Source organism: Schistocerca nitens, chromosome 3, assembly GCF_023898315.1.
Source record: "Schistocerca nitens isolate TAMUIC-IGC-003100 chromosome 3, iqSchNite1.1, whole genome shotgun sequence".
Taxonomy (NCBI): Eukaryota; Metazoa; Arthropoda; class Insecta; order Orthoptera; family Acrididae; genus Schistocerca; species Schistocerca nitens.
In genome coordinates, this window is record NC_064616.1 from 225,481,470 (window position 1) to 225,506,557 (window position 25,088).

Genomic DNA, 25,088 nt, shown 5'->3' on the forward strand with positions numbered 1-25,088 from the left:
ACACGTGGGCAGAAAAGGTGAAACAAATGTGAAAGACATAATGTTGATTTTATTATTAACCACTGCTTAAGCAGTATGTTCAGTATGAGCACTGGAGACATTGACGAGATGCTGTACAGTACCAGATTTGCACCTGGTGGCCAGAACTGGAACCAGTTCTTTCTTTCTTTTTTCATTTCCCCAGTGTAAATTGTTTCCACATTAATGCATTAGCATGCCTACCACATTTTTCTGCCTTAAGATAATTACAACCCACATTGGACTGCTATGTGTAGCTGAACTTCAATTATAACCACTTGGTAGTATATTCACTTTAACATGAGAGTTATTGTTATTAGTGTTCTTGGGTTTGGAACAAACAGCTCTATGAATATAGCCTCCAGATGAATTCATAAAATGATATTCAACTTCTCAAGTAATACAGAATTAAGTATATTAGAAATATAATTACCCTATAATTACGTTAGAATATTCTTGCGCTCTCCCCCCCCCCCCCCCCTCCCCCCCGCAAAAAAAAACAACAACTAAACTAAACTAAACTTTTGTTTCAGGATCAGGTGTAGAACATATAATCAACCAAAATTTCAAAATTTTGTTTGTGAGGAATAGTGGCAAAGAGTGTTTTAATAATTGTTTCATTTGCAATGTGCTTTACTGATTTCTTATGGTAGTTGCTCAGCCACCACTCCATTAACCCCGAGGTAAATAGTGTTCTACAGTGTTAACCCATTTGAATTGGTTCAAGAATGTTTGGCATCACTTCCCCATTTGTTCTCCCTATATATACAGTGCAAATCATTTACTGTTCCCACCCCAATTTATTTCATTCAAAAGAATGGGCTTCGACACAAATTAGTTGCTCCTGTTGAACAACAATGCTTACTGTCCTCTTCAGTGAGTATTAGCTCACTGTTGACATTGGCAGTTCCAAGGTGTCCTCAATATGAAGTGAAATTATTTGAAGCTTAAAAGTGCTGCAGTGTGATCACAATGTCCTAGTTCCTTGATGCAGTTATCTTGCACAGAATTAACACTTAAAGTTAACAATATACGATAGAAAGTACAGACACATGGTACTAAGAGAAGAATTGATATTAAGCTTTGAGAAAAGATTCTCTGTCACCACAAAACTTCATATTTCTTGCCTCATGGAATTTGTTTTACGGATTTTGTTCAAACATACATTTGGTGTGCACCTTTTTATCATTAAAATATGTGTTGGAATATAAATGACAGCGAATATGGTGTGAAAAGTAAATGTGCACCATTAATTTTCTGGTGAAGAATTAAACAAAAGCCAGTTAAACTGGCGATTACTGCAGCTTTTCCAACTTCAAAAAACAGGCATATGGAAATTAAATTGAGCACAATTATAAATAATATTTCCTGGACTATCAATTTGGAAGCATTGTATGGCAGCTAATTTCACTGATGTTAGTGTTACTTGTAAAATTCATGGTTGTTTCACACTTTCAGGCCCACTGTCCATTTGAAATCTAATTTGCCCGGCATTAAGTATGTGGGTGTTCAACAATATATTCTGTTTACAGAAAGGTGAAGTAGGGGAGTATATCCTTCAGAATTTCACATGTGTTTAGCAAGGGACCAATGGCAAAAATTATAAGCAGACCAAAAATTCTAAAACAGGCAACCACACGCAGACAGATGAATTGGACTTTAGCAACATAATCTTGTTAATCAGCACCTTAATTTGAGTATAGCTAGTCAAAGAGATTTTTGTGACCTGAATGAGAGGCAATTTGGCTTGCACAAAGTGAGTTAACTGAAAGATGCAACAAATTGAGCAGTTAAAAGTTGTCAGTCTTCTTCCTGAAGTTATGTGGTTCGTGTCGTGGTGGACATCACTTGTGTCTTCGACAACTCATGGTCCCTAAATTCTGTCTTGTAGATGAATATGTGTTTGGGGCCAATGTAAAAGTCATTTTTAATGACTGAGAATCCAGGTTGTGATTATGCTGCACTGTCTGCGAAAGAATGACTCGTGTGTTCCATAGGGATATAAGTGTAGAGTCCTTACTAATGAGACTAAAAAAAATGGAAATATCTGTGCTGGAGGGGATAGCTTATACAAGTGATATCCTGCTTCTCGATGGGAAGTTGAATTAACTTCCTGAGTGTCTGCTCCTGTTGTTCGTTCATTCACAAACCAGTTTTTGACATTCTGTGTCATCAGGTGACTACTGAATGTTGTAACTACAAATAAAATGATGTGTATCTACACCAATATTATTGCATACTTATATGAAAATTGTTAAATTTAACAAGAAAATAAGAAATCTGTTTTACTATTGTAATCTAAAATTTGCGTAACTGAACCTTAAATTAATGTAGAGAAACAAGGAAATTGTGTCCAGTCATTTAAAACTGTGCTGGCGTTCTGTGCCATGTTCATTGGTTTAAGATGTTTCCAGTAGTGTCAGATTCCTACTTTTCGTAACAATATGTAAAATGTCACAATGTAAAGCATATGCATGGTTTTCTCTTAAGATGTTCTAAAGATGTCTTCCCTTGATGCCAGCTTCCCTTGTGTTCCGACAAACTAATTACAACGTGTCTACCTGTCTAACCACTGCATATCTTACCACTGTCTTTGCTGGTGATTTTGTACACATTACTTTGTGTGTAAGGTTTCATCGTGTTCTTTTTATTGAATACTAATTTAGCTGTGTTGTAAAACTTATGTCTTTAGTTAACAGATCAACCTTTTTTTCTCCAAGGGTCTCTAAAAAGTTACCAACATACTGGATAGTGCACCAGTTACTCTAACGGGATGACCTGTTTCTGTTGAATAACGTAGAGAAATGGAGTAGTTTTATGCAATTTTCTTTTTTGTATAATGTTATCTGTTGGGTGACAGCTAGAACCATTACTGAATTTGATAAGTTGTACATGGCCTGAAAGGAGTATTTAGATAATTGAAACAGATATGAAACTGGAAAGCCACATGCTTGTAGGTGCTAACAGCTTATAAATATTATGGTATCAGCAACCGTATTTTTGTGAAAATGCTTAATCTATCTTTCTTGTAGTATTATGTACAGTAAAACCATTTTTAGTTTCCCATATTTTACCTTTTCCCACTTCCCACTTCCCACTTTTACATTCATTTCTGTTGGTTCTAACACACATCCTATTCTGTCAGTTCAGTGCTTTCCCGTCACTAATGATTCCGTGTCACATTATTTCCTGCATTTTAAGTTTTCTTTGATATCATCACGACCTTTAACATTGATTTTCATACAGATATCTGCAAACTGTGCATCGTATTCATGCTCGGTAAGCCTTGTAAGAAAGCAGAAAATGCAGACCATACACAGTTATTGATCATGTAATATAGAATTAGTGTGGTAAGCAAGATTTTCGTTGTTGGGTCATTGCCACCTGTATTATTGGTTCACAGTGTTTGTAAGGGTGGGAAAGGATACTGAGTCCCTGCCTCAATGATAACCCTTGTCTGTCATTAGTGTGTCTATTAGCAACCTTCGTTCTGCTCATGTGTTGTATTACAACTACTTTAATATAATTTCACACTTTCGCAAATAAACGCTACTTTTGAAGATGGCTGTCTCTGTTATGGACTTTCATAGATCATTATTACTTCCACAAGAAATATGCAAATATGTACTCGGTGCTCAGTCTTAGGCTGGTATGAGCTGATGTAAAGGATGTAAACATTTGTCCTAAAGATGCTCCATAACATGACAATTTCTGCCCTCTTTCTCACCCAGGATGTCCCTGTACTCAGTGACCTCCATGTCGTCAACGAGCTGTAGATTTCATGCCTATTGTTCTCTATTTATGAAGATTGCCAACTTAGTGTTTTAATCAATATTGTGTTACAAGCATTATTTACCATAATGTCGTCATGGTTACTAACAATAAGACTCACATTAGAACACAAATATCCTTTTAATTTGGTTTCACGAAAGACTTTTACTTCCATGTGTTGTTTACATCATAGGACATGATCAGAATGAAGAGGAAAACCTGCATGTACTTGTGTGTGTGTGTGTGTGTGTGTGTGTGTGTGTGTGTGTGTGTGTGTTACTCCTCCCCATCTCTCTGATCCTGTCCTCCTTCCCATCTCTCTTTACATCTCCACTCCCCCCTCCTTCCTTTTCCACCTGCCCACTGCCCCTCTACTCCTTCCACCTGCCTCCTCCCTTCTCTCTGACCATTCTCTCCCCCCCCCCCCCCCCCCCCCGTCCCTCCCCTCTCCTCTAACTCTGTCCATTGCCTTCTCTATCGATCTGTACCTGTCCCCAACCATGCTCACTGGCACCTGTAGCCCCTGCAATACAGTTCAGTAAAGCAGGCCAACATTACACCGACACAACACGCCTGTCATGTCACGCAACGTGCATGTCAGGGCCCAGAAAACTCTCTCTTGCCCCTGAAATGTAGGCTGCCCCCTATAGTCGTTTGATTTGGCAGGCCAATACTGTTCCCACACAAGATGCCTGTTGTAAAGGTCAGTGCGTACGCCAGAGGCATGAAAAACACGTTATTGCCAGTCTCTCTGCTCCTATCGGAGCTAGAACATTATAAACCCCACATTGCCGGTACTCTTTGAGACCTGCTGTTTTTGTGCCAACTTTGGTTAGAATTGATGTGCGATAAAGAAAGTGCTGTGCTGTGCCATGAAAATGGGTCGTTTAGTATTCTTCCCTGTATTCGGGTTCCACATAAAGCAGGAAAGTCGTATTTGTGGTGTACTGGCTTATGGTTATGATACTGTTAGAGAATTTGATTGTCTGAAACTTTCTAATCCCACCCATCCACAGATTAAAACTATGAGGAATACTGTCATTGAAGAAACTATATTCACAGGTCCAGCAGCTGGAGAGGTCTCTCTCATACCCCATATATTAATGATCCAAACTGATTTACCCACTCATTTTAAGCAACTTTAATTCCCATTTAAGAATTTGTTTGCAATGTCAGTAAATAAGGCTCAAGGCCAGAGAGAGAGGGGAAGAGGATGTTGACAGGGTAGGGGTGGGATGGAGAGAGGTGTGAGGAGAAGGCAAGGACGTATATCCAATTCCAATACATATTTAGCAATGGGGCTGCATTGCCAGGTTGGCTAGTAATAAATAAAAGCAAAACTGAGACAATGTACTTTGTCTCCATGAAACAAGTGAAGAAGTAAATTAATATGAAACTGTCAGGTGACTAGGAATTTTTTTCGACCCCCAGCTGAAAATGGATGCAAAAAGAGCAGTTGTGCCGTAAATTATCAGGAGTCATTTAGTGATTTACTTGCTATGTAAATTAAAACCCTATATCAGGAGGAAACAGCTTCAGTCTTCAAATTATGCTTTCTTCCACTCTTACTTAACTTAAGGAAATATCCAATGAGGCATTTCTTCTGGTGCAACAAAAACAGTGTTTATGTAGCAAGAACAAGCAATGAAAACATCTACAGGCACTCTAAATAGTGTCTCATGTCGGCCACATTTCAAAGGACTAAAAATACTAATCGTATCTTTCCTCTGTATTAATAGCGTGTCTCCAGTCACTGAAAAAGTAGCAAGAAGCTTTAACTTGGAGAAGTTCTATCTGCTATACAGAACAAGGAACAGAAAGAATATAGATAGAGTTAGTCGGAAAATTGGTGCATATTGGTGTAAAGCTGCATAATAAACTACCCTTCACAGTGAAAGGCCAACTGTACAATTCTTTTGAGATGTAGCTACAGAACCTAATTACAAACAGATGTGATTATGAGGTAGAATAATTCTGTAATATGTGGTATACTAAACCAAACATGTAATTTTTAATGTAAATTCTAAATGTAATATGCAGTTTTTAATGTGAATCTTAGTATTGTATGATTCACATATGCGGTTACCACATCGCATATTGTGGACATGATCAGTAGTCAATGAATGAAAAATATGGCAAGAAAAGTAAAGTGACATTACTGAAAATAGTTAAAATCAAATGCAAGAAATAGAATGCCAGCTAAATTTTAAGTGACTAAAGACAGTTTACTTTTTCACCCATGTTAAATTACAGTTCAGTTATGCAAGTGTTAGATTATAATAATAAAATCAGTCTATTATTATTTTTCATTAAATATAACACGTTCCAGATAATATAAATATGTAATATTTTTCTTTGAAAACAGTTTGTGATAGATTGTGTGTCTTTTGAGTGTGTGTCCATATTATTATATAAATGGAATGTCACTTGACCTGCGGTTTTAGCAACTAGTTGTCAACAAACAATGAGTTATGAGACTGGAAACTGGTTTGTGATCAGATAAATGGTTCTGAACAGAACATGACAAAAATATCAAAAAGGAATTACTTTCCTTAATGTCTGTTACAGGCAGAGAATTCAGTTATTTAGAAAAGAAATTGAATTGGAGTGACACAAGAAAGATGTGCTTACAGTAAAAGGGAAAAAAAGACATTTGGCAGACTAGATAGAATATTTCTAGTGCTGGAAGAAGGGCATATAATGTGTTTCACATATTAAAGAAAGATTGAAATTAAAATATTTTCAGTCAGCCAGAGGTCTCGTACATTTCATTATAGCACACAGCCCATATCTTGCAACCCAGAAGTGGATGGGGTTGGTTGGTTAAGTACTCCGTAAATCATATGAATAATACCATTTATCCAAATGATGTAAAATGGGGCAGTTTACAGGATATGTATACTATATTAGTGTCAAGATTGATTAATATATTCTTTTATGCAACTACACATAAAAACTGTGGTTTTTATTCCTTGAATGATGAGCGAAAACATTATGACCACTGTCCACTGCGAGACTGCGGGTACATAATGCTGAAAAGAAAGTGTATAAGTGGAGCAGAGATGAATGGGAAATCATTATAGCAATGACATGGACTGATGCGGGAAATCCACTGGCATAAGCAACTTTGGCATAGGGTAGACTGTTACAGCCCACCACCTAACAACAAGCATCCCAGAAATGGTGAAGCAGGTGGGTTTTTAGTGTGCTAATGTCATGAGCATCTGTGGAAAATGTGTGAAGAATGATCAGACCACACTCAGGCAACAAAGTGTTGGACATCTGCATCTCATCGCAGATCGTGGAGCTCAGATGCTTGCCTGTTCTGTAAAGCTGGATAGGCAGGATCTGACAACAGACTACAGTGCCGGTACAGGCATGAGTGTTTTGGAGCATAACACTCAGTGTACAGTGTTAGCCCATTTCAAAGGATCACTGGTATTGGTAAATACCAGTGTTTTATGAATTATCAATATATCTAATCTTCTTTATTGTCATATCAATGTTGTGTTAGCAATACTAGTTGGATTTTTGTTCTACTGAGTCTATTCAACAGGCATATCTAAAAAATGGTGATTTCTTACATTCAGTACCCAGTAAAAATATGTAGCAAATATAATTATGAAAGCTCAGTATGTTGAGGAAATACATGGACAATATAATAGTGATATCAAAATATTGACAATATAGTAGTATTGTACGAATACCAGTATTATTTCCACAGAACATAGATATTTCTAATGTATTGATATGTCATCTCTAGCCATTTATTCCAGTAAGTAGAAATTACTGTACTATGATCAGCCTTAATGAAAGTATTCATATATGAACAGCAGTTTCCTGCTATTCATTAGTTTCAGTGATTTACTGATAGAGTGAAGTGAACTTACGTATGCCTGCAGGGAATGGGAAGAGTTTTATAGTAGAAAAGCCTTCATCTGTTGGGGAACCCCATTGCAGATTTGTGTTACAGTGCTGCACACTTCTCTGAACAGTAATCAAGGATGACCCTGGGACATAAAAATTGTTAATCTGTTTTGTGCACACTGAGTTTCACATAGGACCAATCCTAAATTTTCTGCCCCTCAGCCATGATTTCGGTTTTGATCCTTTCACTTTATCACAAGTGTTGCACTCTTTAATGGCTCGCTGTTCACAGAACATTAAAACTCAAAACAAACTTGGATGGCAAACAGCGCTTTCTTTTTACCAGTATTCCATAAGTTGTTGTATAAAATGGGTCATTACATTATCACCACTGGAAGTTCACTTAGTGAAGTGAGGTATAACTCGATTAAAATATTAGTACCAATTTTTTATAAATGGAAAATTTAAGATTCCATGTGTGGATATATATTCAATTTTGCTGTCCAACACAGACTAAAACATACTGTTGGAGTTCTCTTAATAATTTTAAATGAAGCAGTATTCATTGTTTCAGAATAAGACTTTGTTTTTAGCTTTACATATACTCTAAACATAATGGAAAATAATTTATATTATGGTTTAGTACGTGGTTTACAGAAATGATAAAATTTTTGGAAATAAAACACCACAAGTTCTTGTTTTTAGTTAATTTTTATAGATCAGTATACTTTATTAGCACATTTGTTCCAGGATACCAATGTGCCAGATACGTTACAGCCTATAATTCAGGCTGCCCACTTGCTACAGGCTCGTAAACTGGATGAGGATGTTCAGAGTGTCTGTGATATGTGTGATAAACTTTCAATGTTTCAGGTATGTATCAAAAATTAATTGTATCACAGTTTTAAATTGGTGTCATTTGTAACAGAATTCTTAAATTGTAAACATTACTTCTAGAGTTCCCATTGTGATATTTAGGTAAAGCTTTCATGTTCAAAATTTATTTGGATACCGTAAGGGCTATGAAGGAACATGTTCGTTAAGACTCATGATCTATAGTTGTATTTTGATTAAAGTACTAACCATTTTTAGTGACTCATTTGAGTATTATACAGGGTTTTTCTGTAAGAGCATGCAAAACTGTAACGGGACATAGAGAATTCTCCACTGAACAACTTGAGTTGGGAACTGAGGGTCAGAGAAGCCAGCTTAAGGAGATATGGGAGTAAACTTGTCTATAGCTTTGTCTAACACTACTGTTTTCCAGCTTATTTACAACTGACGTGCGTAGATGTTTACTCATACTGTGATGTTTATCTACATGTGCATTTATTCCTGCAAGGAAACAAGGATGACGTGCCTGATTACTGGGAAGTCATCATGCAGATTTTGTTTACTTTACTTATCCGTAAGATGGCTCTGATGCATTGTATTTACATTGTCCCATGACAGAATGGTCTATGAACCAATGACAGACCTGTTCATTACTCAGTGCTATTCGGAGACACACACAGTACAATACAATGGAGCAGTACAGGTACAGTTTTACAGAGCTCACTGACATGCATCTTGTCTATGGGGTAGCACGTTGCAGTGGTCTCACTGCTGAGAGGCTGTATGAGGAATGATTTCCTAACAGCCATCAGTCATGATGAGTTTTTAGTTCCCTCTATTGACTAATGTGGGAGACTGGTTCATTAGAAAGAAGAACCGAGGGACCTGGCAAGATGAGGTCCACTTGCACACGCAATTTTGAAGAGTAGGTGTTGGAATGTGTTACGGCAGACCCCTTTAAAAGTACTTGTCGTATTGAACGTTAAATGTGCACTGCACATACTAGCGTGTGGCGAGTACTCCACTAGTGTTTAATTAAAATTGCAGCACTAGACTTTTCCTTTATATATTATTGCAAAGACGTTATTTCATAAACAAACCAATGTTGTAAACTATGAATAAACCCATCAGGGTTGCATTTTTGTTAACACATTGGCCTTATATACAGGAGAATGGAGACTGTAATCCTCATCTAGTCACCTTGATTTAGGTTTTATGTGGTTTCAATAAATTTCTTCAAGCAAATATCAGGATATCAGGATCATTTCAACTAAAAGTTTCAGAAGGAGAAGAGTAAACCAGACTCATGGTTGTATGTCCAAGTCCCTCAGCCAGCCAGAAGCATCTCCCTCCAGGAGGTGCAGCTCCTGCATTGTGCCAGGGAATCTCCTCGTAGGATAGTCCATTGCGATATGATGTAGAGTTTGTGGATTCCCACAGTCGCAGTTGGGCGAGTCAGTCTGTCCCCATTTGTTCTTCCAGTAATTACATCTACCATAGCCTGTTCGGATACGATTTAAAGTTGTCCAAGATTTTCTGGGAAGACCGAAGCCCTCGGGCCGTACGGTTGGGTCCGAGACTAAGTTAAGGTGATCAGGGTTAGACATATCCCATTCCCGACGCCAGGCTTCGTCGATATCATAATTGTCCTCGATCAGCTGTTGCCCTAATCTCCATGATGGCTTACGGGACTTGAGCCTGTGGCTGGGATTCTTGCAGTCTTTGTGTAAGGGTAGGTCACAGTTGTTAGCGCACTTTTGCCATTCCCTTTTCAGTGCAGATCTTCACCTTAGATGAGGTGGGGCTATGTTAGCCAGTACCGGGAGCCATTGGTGGGGCGTCGGTTTAGTAGTGCCTGAGATGAGCCTCATGGTGTCGTTTAGCTGGGTGTCCACCGTTGCTGTATGAGTGCTGTTTAGCCAGACCAGAGCGCAGTATTCAGCCACCGAATATACTAGTGCAAGAGCAGATGTTCTGAGAACTGTGGCACTTGCTCCCCAGCTACTTCCAGTGAGTTTGTGTAGGACATTATTTCTGGTTTTGATTTTTGCTGCGCATTTGTATAAGTGCTCCTTGTACGTCAGAGATCGGTCCAGTGTAATTCCCAGATACTTTGGGAGGGGATTGTAGTTACGCAGCTGGCCTCTGAACTCTACGTGGGGTGCATAGTTTGCCTGTCTGTTGTTGAGGTGGAAACAGGAGACTTGGGTTTTAGAAGTATTAGGTCTGAGCCTCCATGTTTCGAAATATTCATCCATTTTGATAAGGTATTCCTCAATGATTCTTTCGGAATTGTGGAAGTCTTGATGTTGAAATGTGAGAGCAATATCGTCTGCATACATAAACTTCTTAGATGATGTCTCTGGTAGGTCTGATGTATATATATTAAAAAGTAATGGAGCTAGCACGGGTCCTTGGGGCAGGCCATCATTTAACCTATATTTCTTGCTTATCTCTCCACCTAGGTGTACTTAAAAAAATGTACACTCCTGGAAATGGAAAAAAGAACACATTGACACCGGTGTGTCAGACCCACCATACTTGCTCCGGACACTGCGAGAGGGCTGTACAAGCAATGATCACACGCACGGCACAGCGGACACACCAGGAACCGCGGTGTTGGCCGTCGGATGGCGCTAGCTGCGCAGCATTTGTGCACCACCGCCGTCAGTGTCAGCCAGTTTGCCGTGGCATACGGAGCTCCATCGCAGTCTTTAACACTGGTAGCATGCCGCGACAGCGTGGATGTGAACCGTATGTGCAGTTGACGGACTTTGAGCGAGGGCGTATAGTGGGCATGCGGGAGGCCGGGTGGACGTACCGCCGAATTGCTCAACACGTGGGGCGTGAGGTCTCCACAGTACAACGATGTTGTCGCCAGTGGTCGGCAGAAGGTGCACGTGCCCGTCGACCTGGGACCGGACCGCAGCGACGCACGGATGCACGCCAAGACCGTAGGATCCTACGCAGTGCCGTAGGGGACCGCACCGCCACTTCCCAGCAAATTAGGGACACTGTTGCTCCTGGGGTATCGGCGAGGACCATTCGCAACCGTCTCCATGAAGCTGGGCTACGGTCCCGCACACCGTTAGGCCGTCTTCCGCTCACGCCCCAACATCGTGCAGCCCGCCTCCAGTGGTGTCGCGACAGGCGTGAATGGAGGGACGAATGGAGACGTGTCGTCTTCAGCGATGAGAGTCGCTTCTGCCTTGGTGCCAATGATGGTCGTATGCGTGTTTGGCGCCGTGCAGGTGAGCACCACAATCAGGACTGCATACGACCGAGGCACACAGGGCCAACACCCGGCATCATGGTGTGGGGAGCGATCTCCTACACTGGCCGTACACCGCTGGTGATCGTCGAGGGGACACTGAATAGTGCACGGTACATCCAAACCGTCATCGAACCCATCGTTCTACCATTCCTAGACCGGCAAGGGAACTTGCTGTTCCAACAGGACAATGCACGTCCACATGTATCCCGTGCCACCCAACGTGCTCTAGAAGGTGTAAGTCAACTACCCTGGCCAGCAAGATCTCCGGATCTGTCCCCCATTGAGCATGTTTGGGACTGGATGAAGTGTCGTCTCACGCGGTCTGCACGTCCAGCACGAACGCTGGTCCAACTGAGGCGCTAGGTGGAAATGGCATGGCAAGCCGTTCCACAGGACTACATCCAGCATCTCTACGATCGTCTCCATGGGAGAATAGCAGCCTGCATTGCTGCGAAAGGTGGATATACACTGTACTAGTGCCGACATTGTACATGCTCTGTTGCCTGTGTCTATGTGCCTGTGGTTCTGTCAGTGTGATCATGTGATGTATCTGACCCCAGGAATGTGTCAATAAAGTTTCCCCTTCCTGGGACAATGAATTCACGGTGTTCTTATTTCAATTTCCAGGAGTGTATTTGAAAGCATAATGTTGATTAGGGTAGCCGTTTTCTTGCAAGGAATAATGCGTTGGAGTTTAAGAATCATTGCCTCCCTCCACACTGTCATATGCTGACGATAGATCTATGAACACGGCGACTGTCGTTTTCTTCCTTTGAAATCCACTCTCAATATGTGTGGTAAGAGATAATACTTGATCACAGCAACTCCGACCGGGTCTAAATCCGGCTTGTTCAATAGGAATGAAATTCTCAGCAATGGGTTTTATTCTGTTGAGAATAAGTCTCTCCAATAGTTTGTAGCATACATTTAGAAGAGCTATAGGTCTATAGTCCTCTGGGAGCTTTCCATCTTCGCCAGGCTTAAGAATGGCGACGATCTTGGTTTGCTTAAATAGTGGTGGTAGTGTTTCCGATTGTTGGATGTCATTGTAAAACTGAGTTAGCCACAGTAGAGCTCGAGGTCCTAGGTGCCGTAAGAACTCGGGGTAGACCTCATCTAAACCAGCCTCTTTACCCATTTTCATTTCTTTCAGTGCTTCTGTGATCTCTAGGATGGTAAAGGTTTTTGAGAAATTGTTGTCGGGTGTGGATTGTCGGAGCTTGGTTCTCAGTTCTTTCTTTACTTTCATAGTCTTATCCTTGTTGCTGCGTGGTGTTTTTCTCGTAAGGTTAACTATTCTGTTTGCTACCTCTTTGGGGTGCATGTTGCCACCCATACAGGTTTTAATGGAGCTTTCACCTACGTTTTTAAGAAGGCACCAGGCTTTCTTGCTGGAGTGCTTGAAGTCCATATTTTTCATGAGAGTGTGCCACTTTTCTCGTCTTGCTGAGTCCAGGCATTGGAGAAGCTCATCCGCAATTTCAGGATCGTTGTTTTGCGAATATGCATTATATAGGTCTATGCATTCTTGGCTCCAGCCGGGAATATAAGTTTTCCTGTAGCCTCTGGGAATGTGTTTTTTGGCAATGGCTAGGAGTAATCCCACAAAGCGGTTGTAGTTCTTCGATGCGGGTGGGATCCATTGGATGTTGTGGTCCATTTCGGTGGTAAAGGCTTCCCAGTTGGCTTTGCCAAAATTCCATCGAGGTTTAGGTGTAGATCTCACTATTGGAATCTGTATACCGAATGTAGCAGGATGGGCCTGTGCTGGCTACAAGGAAAATCAGGCAAGATATGTTTATTGCAGCGTAATGGTAGCTTTTTGGCGTCTCTGGAAACAAAGCACAGATCAGGGTTGTAGTCTCTTTTCCATCTAGCCGAGTGGAAAATCCCTTTATCCTTTAGATCATGGATCAAGAAGACGTCTTCTATGTCCGCCCATTTCATTACTCCCTCCCCATCCTCATTGGTGTTGTTATATCCCCACTGGGTACTGTGGCTGTTGAAATCGCCCATTATCACTGTAGGAAGTTGTATGTTGGAAATAGCAGAGTCATTCCATGACTGAGTTGGGGGTTTGTAGAGGTTGATGACTTCAATATCAGCAATTTTTGTTCTTATGACGTAGGTGCTTGGATCAGTGTGTGTTTTTATATCATGGACCTGGTCAGTGTTGTTTTTAAAGTAGGTGGCAGTGCCATAGTTAGCGTGGTAAGTTGCTGCAGCAAGGGAATATCCTGGAAGTTTGCGTCTATTTTTCAACTGCTTTTCGTCGGCGCAGTGTGTTTCCTGGAGCAAGACAGCATCCACTGAATGGTTGTCCAGGACTTTAATTAGGTAGTCAGATTTAGCTCTACTCATTCCTTCTATGTTGAGTTGTAGGATTTTAAGGACATCTCCAATGTCCTTGGTCAACGGGTTCTGAGAGGAACCGTTGTTTCGGGTATTCGCGTTCATGTCTGTGCTGATTCTGTAAAGCTGGGAAATCCTCACAGGTCCAGCAGCCAGATTTGTAGACTATTTAGCCGTGATAAAAAATCACGTTGCCCAGTGTGCACCATGGGGAGGCTAGTCTACATTGCACCCCTGTAACTATGTAAGAGGATGTCTATAATTATGTATTTTTGGTCTTTAACTGTAATACTAGGAATTGCATTAAATCAGTTGCTGCTGTTGCTACTACATGGACCATGTGTTTAGGAGTCAGCACTCCTACTACATGGGGCTTTGTTGGAACAGCCTGAGCTAGAAGTGGATATTAAGTGATAATTTATACACTGTGGTGTTGCCTGGCAAATAATCGTCTTGTATTACTGCTGTAGTTTTAATGGGTTACTTTACCAGTCAATCTTTTTTTTTTTTGCCCCCTCCCCCTCCTTCCCCCCTTTCATCACTCTTTTAAGTGATTTGATGCAGCCCATGATGGCTCCCTCCACTGTGCCAACCTCTTCATCTTACACTCAACATCCTAAACTATCTTTTGGTTATATCTGTAACAGTATCCCCTAAAGTTTTTGCTCTCTATGGCTCCCACCAGTACCATGGATGTTACTCCATGTCCTATCATCCAGCCCCTTCTTCAGATCATTGCTTTCCAGGTACTTCTTTCCTCACTATTTCTGTAGAGAACCACTATTTCTCTTCTTATGAATCCATTTAATTTTCAGTATTCTTCTATAACACCACATTTCAAATGCTTTGATTCTCTTTTCTTCAGATTTTCCCACAGCAACTGACTCATTTCTATACTATGGAGTACTCCAGACATACATTCTGAGAAATGTCTTATCCAATTAAGGATTATGGTTGATGGTATTAAACTTCTTTGAGTGAGGAGTGCTCTCCATATCTGTTCTAATCTGCTTCTTGCATCCTTTTTGCTTTGCCCATCATGTGTTATTTTGCTTATATGCTCCAAATTTGATAAGAAGTTTTATTGCATGCCTTGTTTCTGCTAGTCCACATTACTTTCATCTCACTTTAGTACATCATTTTTTTATGCAAGATTGTGTGATGGAATATGTCCCAGTTTTTTCTGTCTCCATTTCATCAGATACTACAGAGAGAATAAAGTTGACACCCTTATAGAACTCAGTATTTCAGTACATAATTCTTATACAAGCCTTGCAAATATATTGTAGTAGTATAATTACTAGTTGATTGAATATCTCTGCTGTAATTATAATGCATTATGGTTTATAGGATTCTAACTGTTACTCATGATTTCAGATAATCAAAATACTCAATCTGTATACAACCATAGATGAATTTGAAGAACGTGTTCCTGTCAGCTTTATTCGCAAGATACAGGCAAAGCTCCAGGAAAGAAATGAACCTCAGGAACAGGTATGGGAAAATGAACAAATTGTGGCTCTCACAGTATTTTGTAACGTACGTAAGTTCGTATAGACATTATTGAGAGCCCATAAACTATTGGTGTTTTTTTTTTTTGTTTTTTATTTTTTATTTTATTTTTTTTTTTTTAAGAATTTCATCTTGCTAACAGCAAAAATCAAAATGAAATCCTCCAAAAAATTTATAGAAGCTATGGATCCATTCTACAAGAAAATGTTACATTTTATACACTGCCAGTGAGATATTACAATTAGCCTTCTTAATTTTATTCTTTTCATCAGCATTGTTGCTTTTGTGGTTAAATGAAAAATTAATCAGTCCTGAACAGCTATTTGAGAGCAGTGTTCCATTGCCTGAGAAACCTTCTCAGTAGCTATGATTGTAATATCTCCCACAGTTTTATCACTCGCGTATATCAGGTTACCTTCCATTAGGAACGTGGGGGCACTCAGCAACTGTTATTCAGTTTATAATTTATTTATTTATTTTTTGCAGGTTTTGTTATGCAAATCCAGATTTCGGCTAGTGCCTAGCCATTATGAATGCACTATATCTTAATCTCGATGCATGTTAGTTCCCTGTAGTTCGGGGTGTCAGTACAGTTCTTCGAATACTATGCTTATATCATTATTCAGCATTCTAGCATTTTGTGTAAGAGATGACCAATCAGCAAAATGGTTCAGTGATGACACTAATTTGATTAGTATGATAGCTGACATTTTGCTAGCTACACAGGTGCAGATTATTTTCTGTTTATTACACGATTCAAGGTGATTGCCATTATGTTACAGGCACACTCGATCCCTCCTAATTCTTTGGTATGTGTTAGTGGCAAGTTCCTAGTGTATTTTGACACTCACCAAGTAATTAAAGGTGTAGAAAGAATGAAATTATATCTAACATAACACAGTACTCGTAGCTTATAAAAAGTGCTGCAATTATGACATTATAATTTTTTTGTGGCCAGCATATCTGTAGACATTTGTGGGTCAGGATTGAAGAGGAGCCAGGAATGGAAAAATAAGCCTTCCAGAGGAAAAAAATATTTGCCATACAATAAAAACCAAACAATTTGCAAAATAAAAGTAGTATGTTCAAATGCGCAAATCTATGAAATCAAGAAATCTGTCTCATTCTTAGACAGTAGCCCTCCTGTTTACACAACACACTGCAAGTTTCTATTGATACCAAGTAAACTCAGTTGGGTTTCTTGGCAAATATCAAAAGCCTTTCTAATTAGGTTGATTTCTGCTTTACAGAGGAAGTTGTTTATGAGATGGGCAAGGTATTCTCTCTTTTTTTGAAAGAGGAATCCATTCCAAAACTGGTCTTTGAAGGGCTGGACAATAGATTGGAGGATCCTGTCCCAATACTGCAGTGTTCCAAATTGCTAGCTGACTTATTTATTCTCAACTCAGAAATGTGCAAATACACACATATACAATCAACTCAGGAAATAGGTAAATAAGACAGGGAAAATACAACCCTTCTGGTGAACTTTCATCTTCATATGACATGTACCCAGAACTTCACAGCCTCCACGACACTGAAAGTGGCGTGACTATCGTCGTCGCCCTCAGTGCAGGGTGTTGGCTGCAGGAAGCATTGAAACATGTGGTTGGTAGTTTGCTCTTGTGCACATTTACAGCATGTGTCAACATTGTTAAAGCCCAAATTCTTCATAGTGTCTTTGGATATTCACATTCCAGATCATAATTTTTTTAGTGGTTCCCATGCCAATCGTCTTTCACTGTGCTCATAAGGCTACTGTTCAGCTGTTGTCATCCAACTGCAGATTCTAGGTATTCTCTTCTTCCATAGTTCCAACTTCACCTTCTCAGGAGTCACAGTAAGCTTCTTGGATGACAGTTGGAACACCTTCCTCAGCCTCAGCTGTTGAGGAGGGGAGATATGTCCATACAGTGGGGCGTGGAGTTCTGCTCCACTTTGCCTCAGCAGCCACTTCTTTGTGTACAAAGGGTGGCACTATTTCAACAGGGTAGTAAAGTTTATTTGTTGAAATAGGTTTGAGCCAACCTATAATCAGCTTAAATGTTTCATTGAGCACTGTATCCATCTCTCTGGGACAAAGTGACTTTTTTCACTTTTTGTCATATGAGGTATGTAATGCACCCAAAAACATTATTGAAAATAATTCGTTTGTGGTCCAGGAGGTATGGCGTGCGGAAGCGTGTGATTGTTTTGGTGTACTTTCCTGCAAATCTTCGAACATTGTACATTCACTGGTCAGTGTTACCTTGACACTGTACCCCTTCCCCATGTGCATCTTTTCAGGGGTGCATGTGACGCTGACTTCATTTTTAAGGTTGACAATATGTGACTGCATTGAACAGCGCAGGTTGAGCAGCTCTTGGAATGATAATATATTCAGCAAATTGACTGCCCTGCACATTTCCCCAACTTGAATCCTATTGAGTATGTGTGTGATGCGTTGGGGAGACACATTCCAGCTTATCCAGATGCACCAATGACCAGCCAGCAGTTGCCAACCATCCTTACGGGTGAATGGAACACTCTACCGCAAGAACTTTGTACCAGTCTTGTGGCTAGTGTGGGAGTATGTTGTAAAGCATCCATTGCTGTCCTTGATGATCATACACCCTATTAAGAACTGTGTCCTGCCTTTCGTAATGTCCAGAGGGATATAAAAAATCGTCATGACTTCAGTGTCATTATTGTTTTTGAGTAAAAGTGTCAGTTTTGTTCACCTCATTGCATATTTCTTTGTTAACTTCTGTATTAAGCTCTAGAAATCCTTTTTATATATGGTCCAAGAATTTTTGAGCTATGTTGCTTGGCAGTAACAAATTGTGTTCAAGTTACTTTCATCCTTAAGGTTTGCACATCATAGCATTTAGGCAGAGTGATAATTGAAGGTAATGAGTGAGTGAAAAATATCTTAGTGTAGTGCAGAATTACGTATTTGCGTTACTCAAAAGGAGATCAGATATAAAATCAAGTAAAGCATGTGGTTTTACCAATTCAGGCAATTTTCATGTGTGTTCTGTTCAGCTATAATGCTGCAGAGCTCTTCCAGATGAGGTTTTATTTGCCAGGGACATGTTTAATTGGTAGAGAGAGTGCATTGTAAGACACTGGAATTGTGTACGTGGGAGATGGCAGTGGCTCAAATCTCATTCCAGTTATCCTGATTAAGGTTAACTAGGATTTTGCTGAATCACTCAAGGGGAATACAGGGATGAAGGGCACAACCCTTTTTTTTTCCAGCCTCCCCTTAAAGAGCTTGTGCCCTATGTCTGATGATAATAAATCCTAATTTTCCTTTTATTGTGTGTGTGTGTGGGGGGGTATAGGAGTTAGTAAATTAGTGAAGATGGAGTCAATCAACTACTACTTAATAAGAAAATAAAACATACTTGACAAGTTAAAGTAGAGATGTGTGGAGGAGTGGTACATTATTAAATTATCATATATGTGCATGTTTACAATGAGCTCGTACCACTGCAGTATTTTAACAAATATGCAAAAAAAAAAGGGGGGGGGGGGCTAGGAAACAAACATGATTGCATTACATTAAGAATGGCATACAAAAGTTGATGTACATCTATTGAAACATTAAAATTGGAGCAGTTGGCATTCAGTTTGGTTTGTTGTTATGGTATTTAACAGATATACATAAAAATACAAAGAATACTCTTCAGTGTGAATAGTTACTGTATAGTGTTTTTTAAAGATAACATAACTGTTGAAACTTCCTGCCAGATTAAAACTGTGTGCTGGACTGAGACTTGAACACAGGACCTTTGCATTTCGTGCGGAAAATGCTCTACCAGCTGAGCTACCCCAGCACGACTCGCGTTCTGACCTTACAGCTTTACTTCCGCCAGCACCTCATCTCCTACCTTGCAGACTGCACAGAAATTCTCCCATACAACTTGCAGGACTAAGAATGCTAGTCCCGCAAGCTTGGCAGGAGACTTTTTGTGAAGTTTGGAAGGTAGGAGATGATGTACTGGCAGTGACAGAATAAAGCTGTGAAGTCGGGTTGTAAGCCGTACTTTGGTAACTCAGTTGGTAGAGCACTTACCCGTGAAAGGCAAAGGTCCTGTGTTAAAGTGTCGGTCTAACACACAGTTTTAATGTGCCAGGAAATTTCGTATCAGCACACACTCCACTGCAGAATGAAATTTCATTCTGGAAATGTAATTGTTTCCTTTGACGTGCTGTGTTTTGGTCAGGACAGGTTTCTGTTAAAAAAAAAAAAAAAAAAAAAAAAGTAGTCATTTTGTGTGTTAATTCAGGACCTGAGGGCAACGCTTTTTAAAATGTATCAAATGAGCACATATGCGAAACCATAAACATAGTGGTTAACAAGCATGTTTTTACATTATTTGTTTGCTACAGGATTTAACAAATCAGTAAGTCTTTGCTTGAGTTAACATTATTTATGTAACTTTGTTGCTTTTGCAGGCTACGTTACTGATGGACACGAAATTCACATTCCCAGTAAGATTTCCTTTCAATCCGTCAAACATCAGGCTCGAAGATATAGAAGTACCAGAGGTGCTGAATCTACCTATGTTGAAGAAAGCTTAAACTAGAGAGAGTAGAGTTCATCAGGAAAACAGAAATGTACCATGTTAAAAGGTTTACAGTTATTTCCTTCTGACTGTCTGGGTTTTGAAGTAATAAACATACAAATTGTAATGGGTTACTAAGTTTAGTGTTACAGTCATTAGCAGCCTATAAATTTAAACTTGTTTATTGCTTCATTCTAACGTGCATTTCATTCTTATTATATTGTTGTAATGTGAATCTGGGTAAAATGCCAGGTTGCTTACATGTTTTTTTATTTATTAAATATATTGTACATGAGATATTTTGCTATAATTATTTAAAGTGTTTCTAATATTTATTTTTATTTAACTTACTCATTTTCAATGAGTGTACTGTCCAAGTGCATTTTGTTCCTTTGTTATTTTTGTACTGTGGGAGGTGGACAATGGGGAGTGTGTCATGTACATAATTCACTTTGATGTGGTAGTGAGTACGTACTTAACATTGTACATACAGCTTTTGTTGAGATGGGTGGTGTGTGTGTGTGTGTGTGTGTGTGTGTGTGTGTGTGTGTGTGAGAGAGAGAGAGAGAGAGAGAGAGAGAGAGAGAGAGAGAGAGAGAGAGAGAGAGAGATGCACTAGAGCTGCTGTAAAAAAGTATTACTTGTAGAAATTACTTTGCTAATGTAAAAAAATTCTTAATGTTCTCTGGTGCAGAGTTTTCCATAAGTTGTGAGTGTAGCATGTAAAGTGTCGTCCATCCTGTGTTTGTTCTGAATATCAAACACTACTGCTTTGTATAATGTCCTAATTCATTGTCAACAACAAATATTTGAAAATGCAAAAACACATGTTATCGTGCTATATTCATTTGTTTACCTGTAACACAACTGTCATTTCCCTCCAGTATCTGTGAAAGCAAAACTTTGTTCCACAAGTCAAATGATGTGTGTATATTATGTGGAGCAGTGTTTTAATCATTTTTACTGTTCCACAGTGATGGGATACTTAAATGTCCTGTCACTGCTAGACTGTTCTTTTTTGTTACAATTTCTTTAGGAAAAATAGGAATCAGGGGTCATAGCAATAAAAACTTTCCATCTGAGAGATGACCAACTATGAAGAAATTGAAATAGTTAAAATACAAGCATTTTCCTTGCAAGCAGTTTAGGTTTGTTTCACCTTCACACTTTCGTGTAATATGAAGGAGGAAAGGAACTTCCACTATATTCTTTGCATCCTGTTTCTCTCAGTCATCATCATCATCATCATCTGTTCCTCACTAGCCCTTATGTAAATCATATTTCCTTCTACTAATTGCAGGATGAAATTTTTTTAAGTGGCAGGCATTCCTCAGTGTTGGCCAACCAGCTATCTATTATAATCTAGTCCACGTAATTAATCTTAAATGTAAATTTGTATTTACAGTACCCAGGAACTACTGCTTTTTTTAATTTTACTTTTTGTTTTAGTGATGAGGTACCGTCAGTCACTGTTCAGTGCCAAATTTCTTTGTTGTAATTGTGAATATGGTTCATCTCTAAAGGAGCAATAGAAATACAAGTAGATATCTGGAGGATATAAGAACATCACTGTGGGTCCTGGGCAATATTGCCATGTGCATGAATATCTTATCTGCTATGTGCCACTGATTTACAGGTGTATTTTTTTTCTTAATATCACTTTAAATGCTGGTTACTGACTGCATAACAGGCCTTCAGTGGAGTATTGTCATTATTTAGCTGTATATTTCTATTCTGATTCAGTCAATTCATATATGTACATGTAAATTGCATATTGAAAGGTAAATATGGAGTTGTACCCTGATGGGGGTATTTGAGAATGGGTTACTAAATTGTCTGTTCTGCTTCATATGCGTTCTAGTCAGTATTCTTTAATTTTTTTAAGCATTAGCTCAAATTTTTTATGGCATCCATGTTAGCCTTACAAAAGAAACTACTGTGATGATATTAAAGAAATCAATTGTAACTTCTCTTTACATGTTCTTTGTATTTGTAAGTGGCCTTCACCAGAAATAATATAATTTTTTAAATTGTTAGGACTGAGCATGATGATGTAATTTTGTCATGTGTTACAGAGATATTGAAAATTACTGGTTAAATATACAGTTTAATAAATGTATCTACAAAATAAATGTCCCAGTGGAACTACAAATAAACAGCCATTGGAACATATTTGATGGAGAGCACATATTTTGTGAACAGGTCTGTCAGTCATTTACATGTATAAAATGTATTTATTCTCTGTGTGTGTGTGTGTGTGTGTGTGTGTGTGTGTGTGTGTGTGTGTGAGAGAGAGAGAGAGAGAGAGAGAGAGAGAGAGAGAGAGAGAGAGAGAGAGAACCAGCTTTGTGGTTTCTCGTTGGAGGAGGAAATATTTAATTTCTATCCTGCTCTCGCTTCATGTTCTTTGTTGTTCTTTTTTCTGTTTATGGAGCAGAATAATGACATTACTTACATGTCCTTCTGTTTTTCACTATTATTATTATTATTATTATTATTATTATTATTACTATTATTCATTTGTTGATTATCTGTGTGTGACGTTTGTTGACTATAGATATTCTGTAACATGCAGAAGTTTGGGCCTCTACTTGCATATTCAAGTAAATTTTGGAAATGTAACTTCATGCAGACTTTCTTCATTGTTCACAAAACAATCACTTTATTTTTCAAATTTAATATTAATAGGTCCTCAGATGGTCAAACTGTAAAATAAAAGGAACAATGTTGTTGGTAAATCCTCCAGAAAAACGATAGATACAAAGTTCTCATTCTTTGACAAGAATTGTATGAGGAGAGCTTATCATTTAGTGACTCCACTGTTTTTTCAATAACATATTTTGTATAACAGTACCAGTCATTGGCTTCACTTGAAACAGAACAATTTCCTGGCCTAAAATTGTCCATCATAATTACAGTGTTAACCATGCCTATAGGAAGAAGTTTTATTTTACTTTGTCAGAACCCAAGACATAGAAACAAATGGCATTGTTCTGTTGTCTGCTCTTAAGTAACCATTTACACGTTATAAAGAGCTAATTTGGTTAGTGCTAACTGAACATAATATAGATTGTACCAGTAAAACATCTTCTGTACACTGAAATTTAACTGTTTTGTGTGGTTCTGATGGTTAGTCAATGATTTGAGTGGCATGCCTGGCTAGGTAAATGATGTGCATGATGCTAAAATTCTTTAATGTGCAAATTTTCTTCAAATGGGAACGTTGTTCAAAAATGTTGTAGAATATTCATTGTTCATACCATTAGTCACAAGCATTGAAGGAACCAGGTGATGAAACATTTAATTTTAAAGAATGTGTGCTTTATGAAAAATTGAAAAAATAGTTGTTTTTTGTATGATTTGTTTCTAAGGAAGCATCATTTTAATCCCCCCCAAATTCTACCAACCCTTCTTGCAGTCTGGGCTCTCTTCTCGTGTTCTCTTTATGCATGTACATTGCAGTATTGTTTTTGGGCTCTAAATGCTATATTGATCAATTAAAACTAGAAAATATCATATCGGACTGACAGAATTGTGCACTTCATTCATACTGGTTGGACCAAATTAATTGCATGTGGTTCCTTCATTACAGTGGCTTTAAATCAAAATCTATTACTTAGACATTGCTGGTGCTACTGTAGTAATGAAACTCCACTTGAGACATGTGTAACTTCATAGTATTTATTGTAAAATGATTCTGTTATAAGATATTCCAAAGATCACATTTTCTCACAGTTATTAAAAAATAGAATGACTATGAAGATGCAGAATTGTTTCAGATAATAAAAAAAAATATATTTTCAAACATCTAGTCATAATAATTTCATCTGTGCTGTATCTGTGAATGACCGTGTTGATTAATAAATTAATAACTGTTGAATTCTCTAATCAGAAGTGATGTGTACTTTATTATTTTATGCATACAACTGAAATTAAAAAAATGTTAAACCAGTTTTAAGAGTATTTATTTGCTTCCAGATCACATGAATGCTTATTCACTCAGACTAAAGATCTAAAATTTTGTAACAGTTTTGGGTGAGCATAGGCGCTTTGATACTTCTAAAAGTTTTTCCCAGCTGTTCATAGTTCAAATACTGGAGAAGAGGGAAGAGTAATGTAATTGGTTGGATATGGTCACTTATTGTGTCTTTATTTCATGTTTGGGAAAGAATAAAAATAAGCAGCAGCACTGACTGATATTATATCCCAGCAGCAATAATCACTGGAAATACACAGTTCGAGGACATTTCACATAAATTTTTCTATACTGGTTGTAAAATTAATTTTCTGCAGTAACTTAGTTTCCTGGGGAATGAAGAAGCAAGAAAGCAAGTTCATTTTTCTAGGTCTGTTAATAACTCCCTATTGTCCGTCTCATTATGGTACTGATATTACATATCAGTAATATTAGTAAAACATGAACATGAAAATTACAACCAAAACTACTGAACAGCACTTCTTCACATACTTATGTCATACAAACATATACTGTTTTTTAAAATATTCAAGAAATGTTAGAGCCCTTGTTTACCTCTGTACTTGAAAGGTAAGATAAGAAACAGTAAGAAAATTGGGGTGTGTGATACAGCCAGTGGAAAGTATAAGGAAAAATGTCAGTTGAGATGGGGAGCCGGCCGAAGTGGCCGTGCGGTTAATAGGCGCTGCAGTCTGGAACCGCAAGACCGCTACGGTCGCAGGTTCGAATCCTGCCTCGGGCATGGATGTTTGTGATGTCCTTAGGTTAGTTAGGTTTAACTAGTTCTAAGTTCTAGGGGACTAATGACCTCAGCAGTTGAGTCCCATAGTGCTCAGAGCCATTTTTTTGAGATGGGGAAGAAATGAAAAGTCTAATTTGTATGAGATATTGAGAGTCCAGTGTATCAGTTCACATATTTACATCCCTGCAA

General features: G+C 38.7%; 1 protein-coding gene across 1 annotated transcript in view; it reads left to right on the forward strand.

Annotated features, from left to right (window-relative positions):
* The window catches only part of LOC126248186 (unconventional myosin-Va), a 365,334-nt gene extending 341,202 nt beyond the window's left edge, over positions 1-24,132 (forward strand). Inside the window, exons 29-31 of the mRNA XM_049948965.1 lie at positions 8,407-8,529; positions 15,494-15,610; positions 20,072-24,132. Of these exons, the coding sequence (XP_049804922.1) occupies positions 8,407-8,529; positions 15,494-15,610; positions 20,072-20,197 (366 nt within the window). The 3' untranslated portion in view covers positions 20,198-24,132. The remainder of the gene's footprint in view (positions 1-8,406; positions 8,530-15,493; positions 15,611-20,071) is intronic.
* The last annotated feature ends 956 nt before the right edge of the window (positions 24,133-25,088 follow it).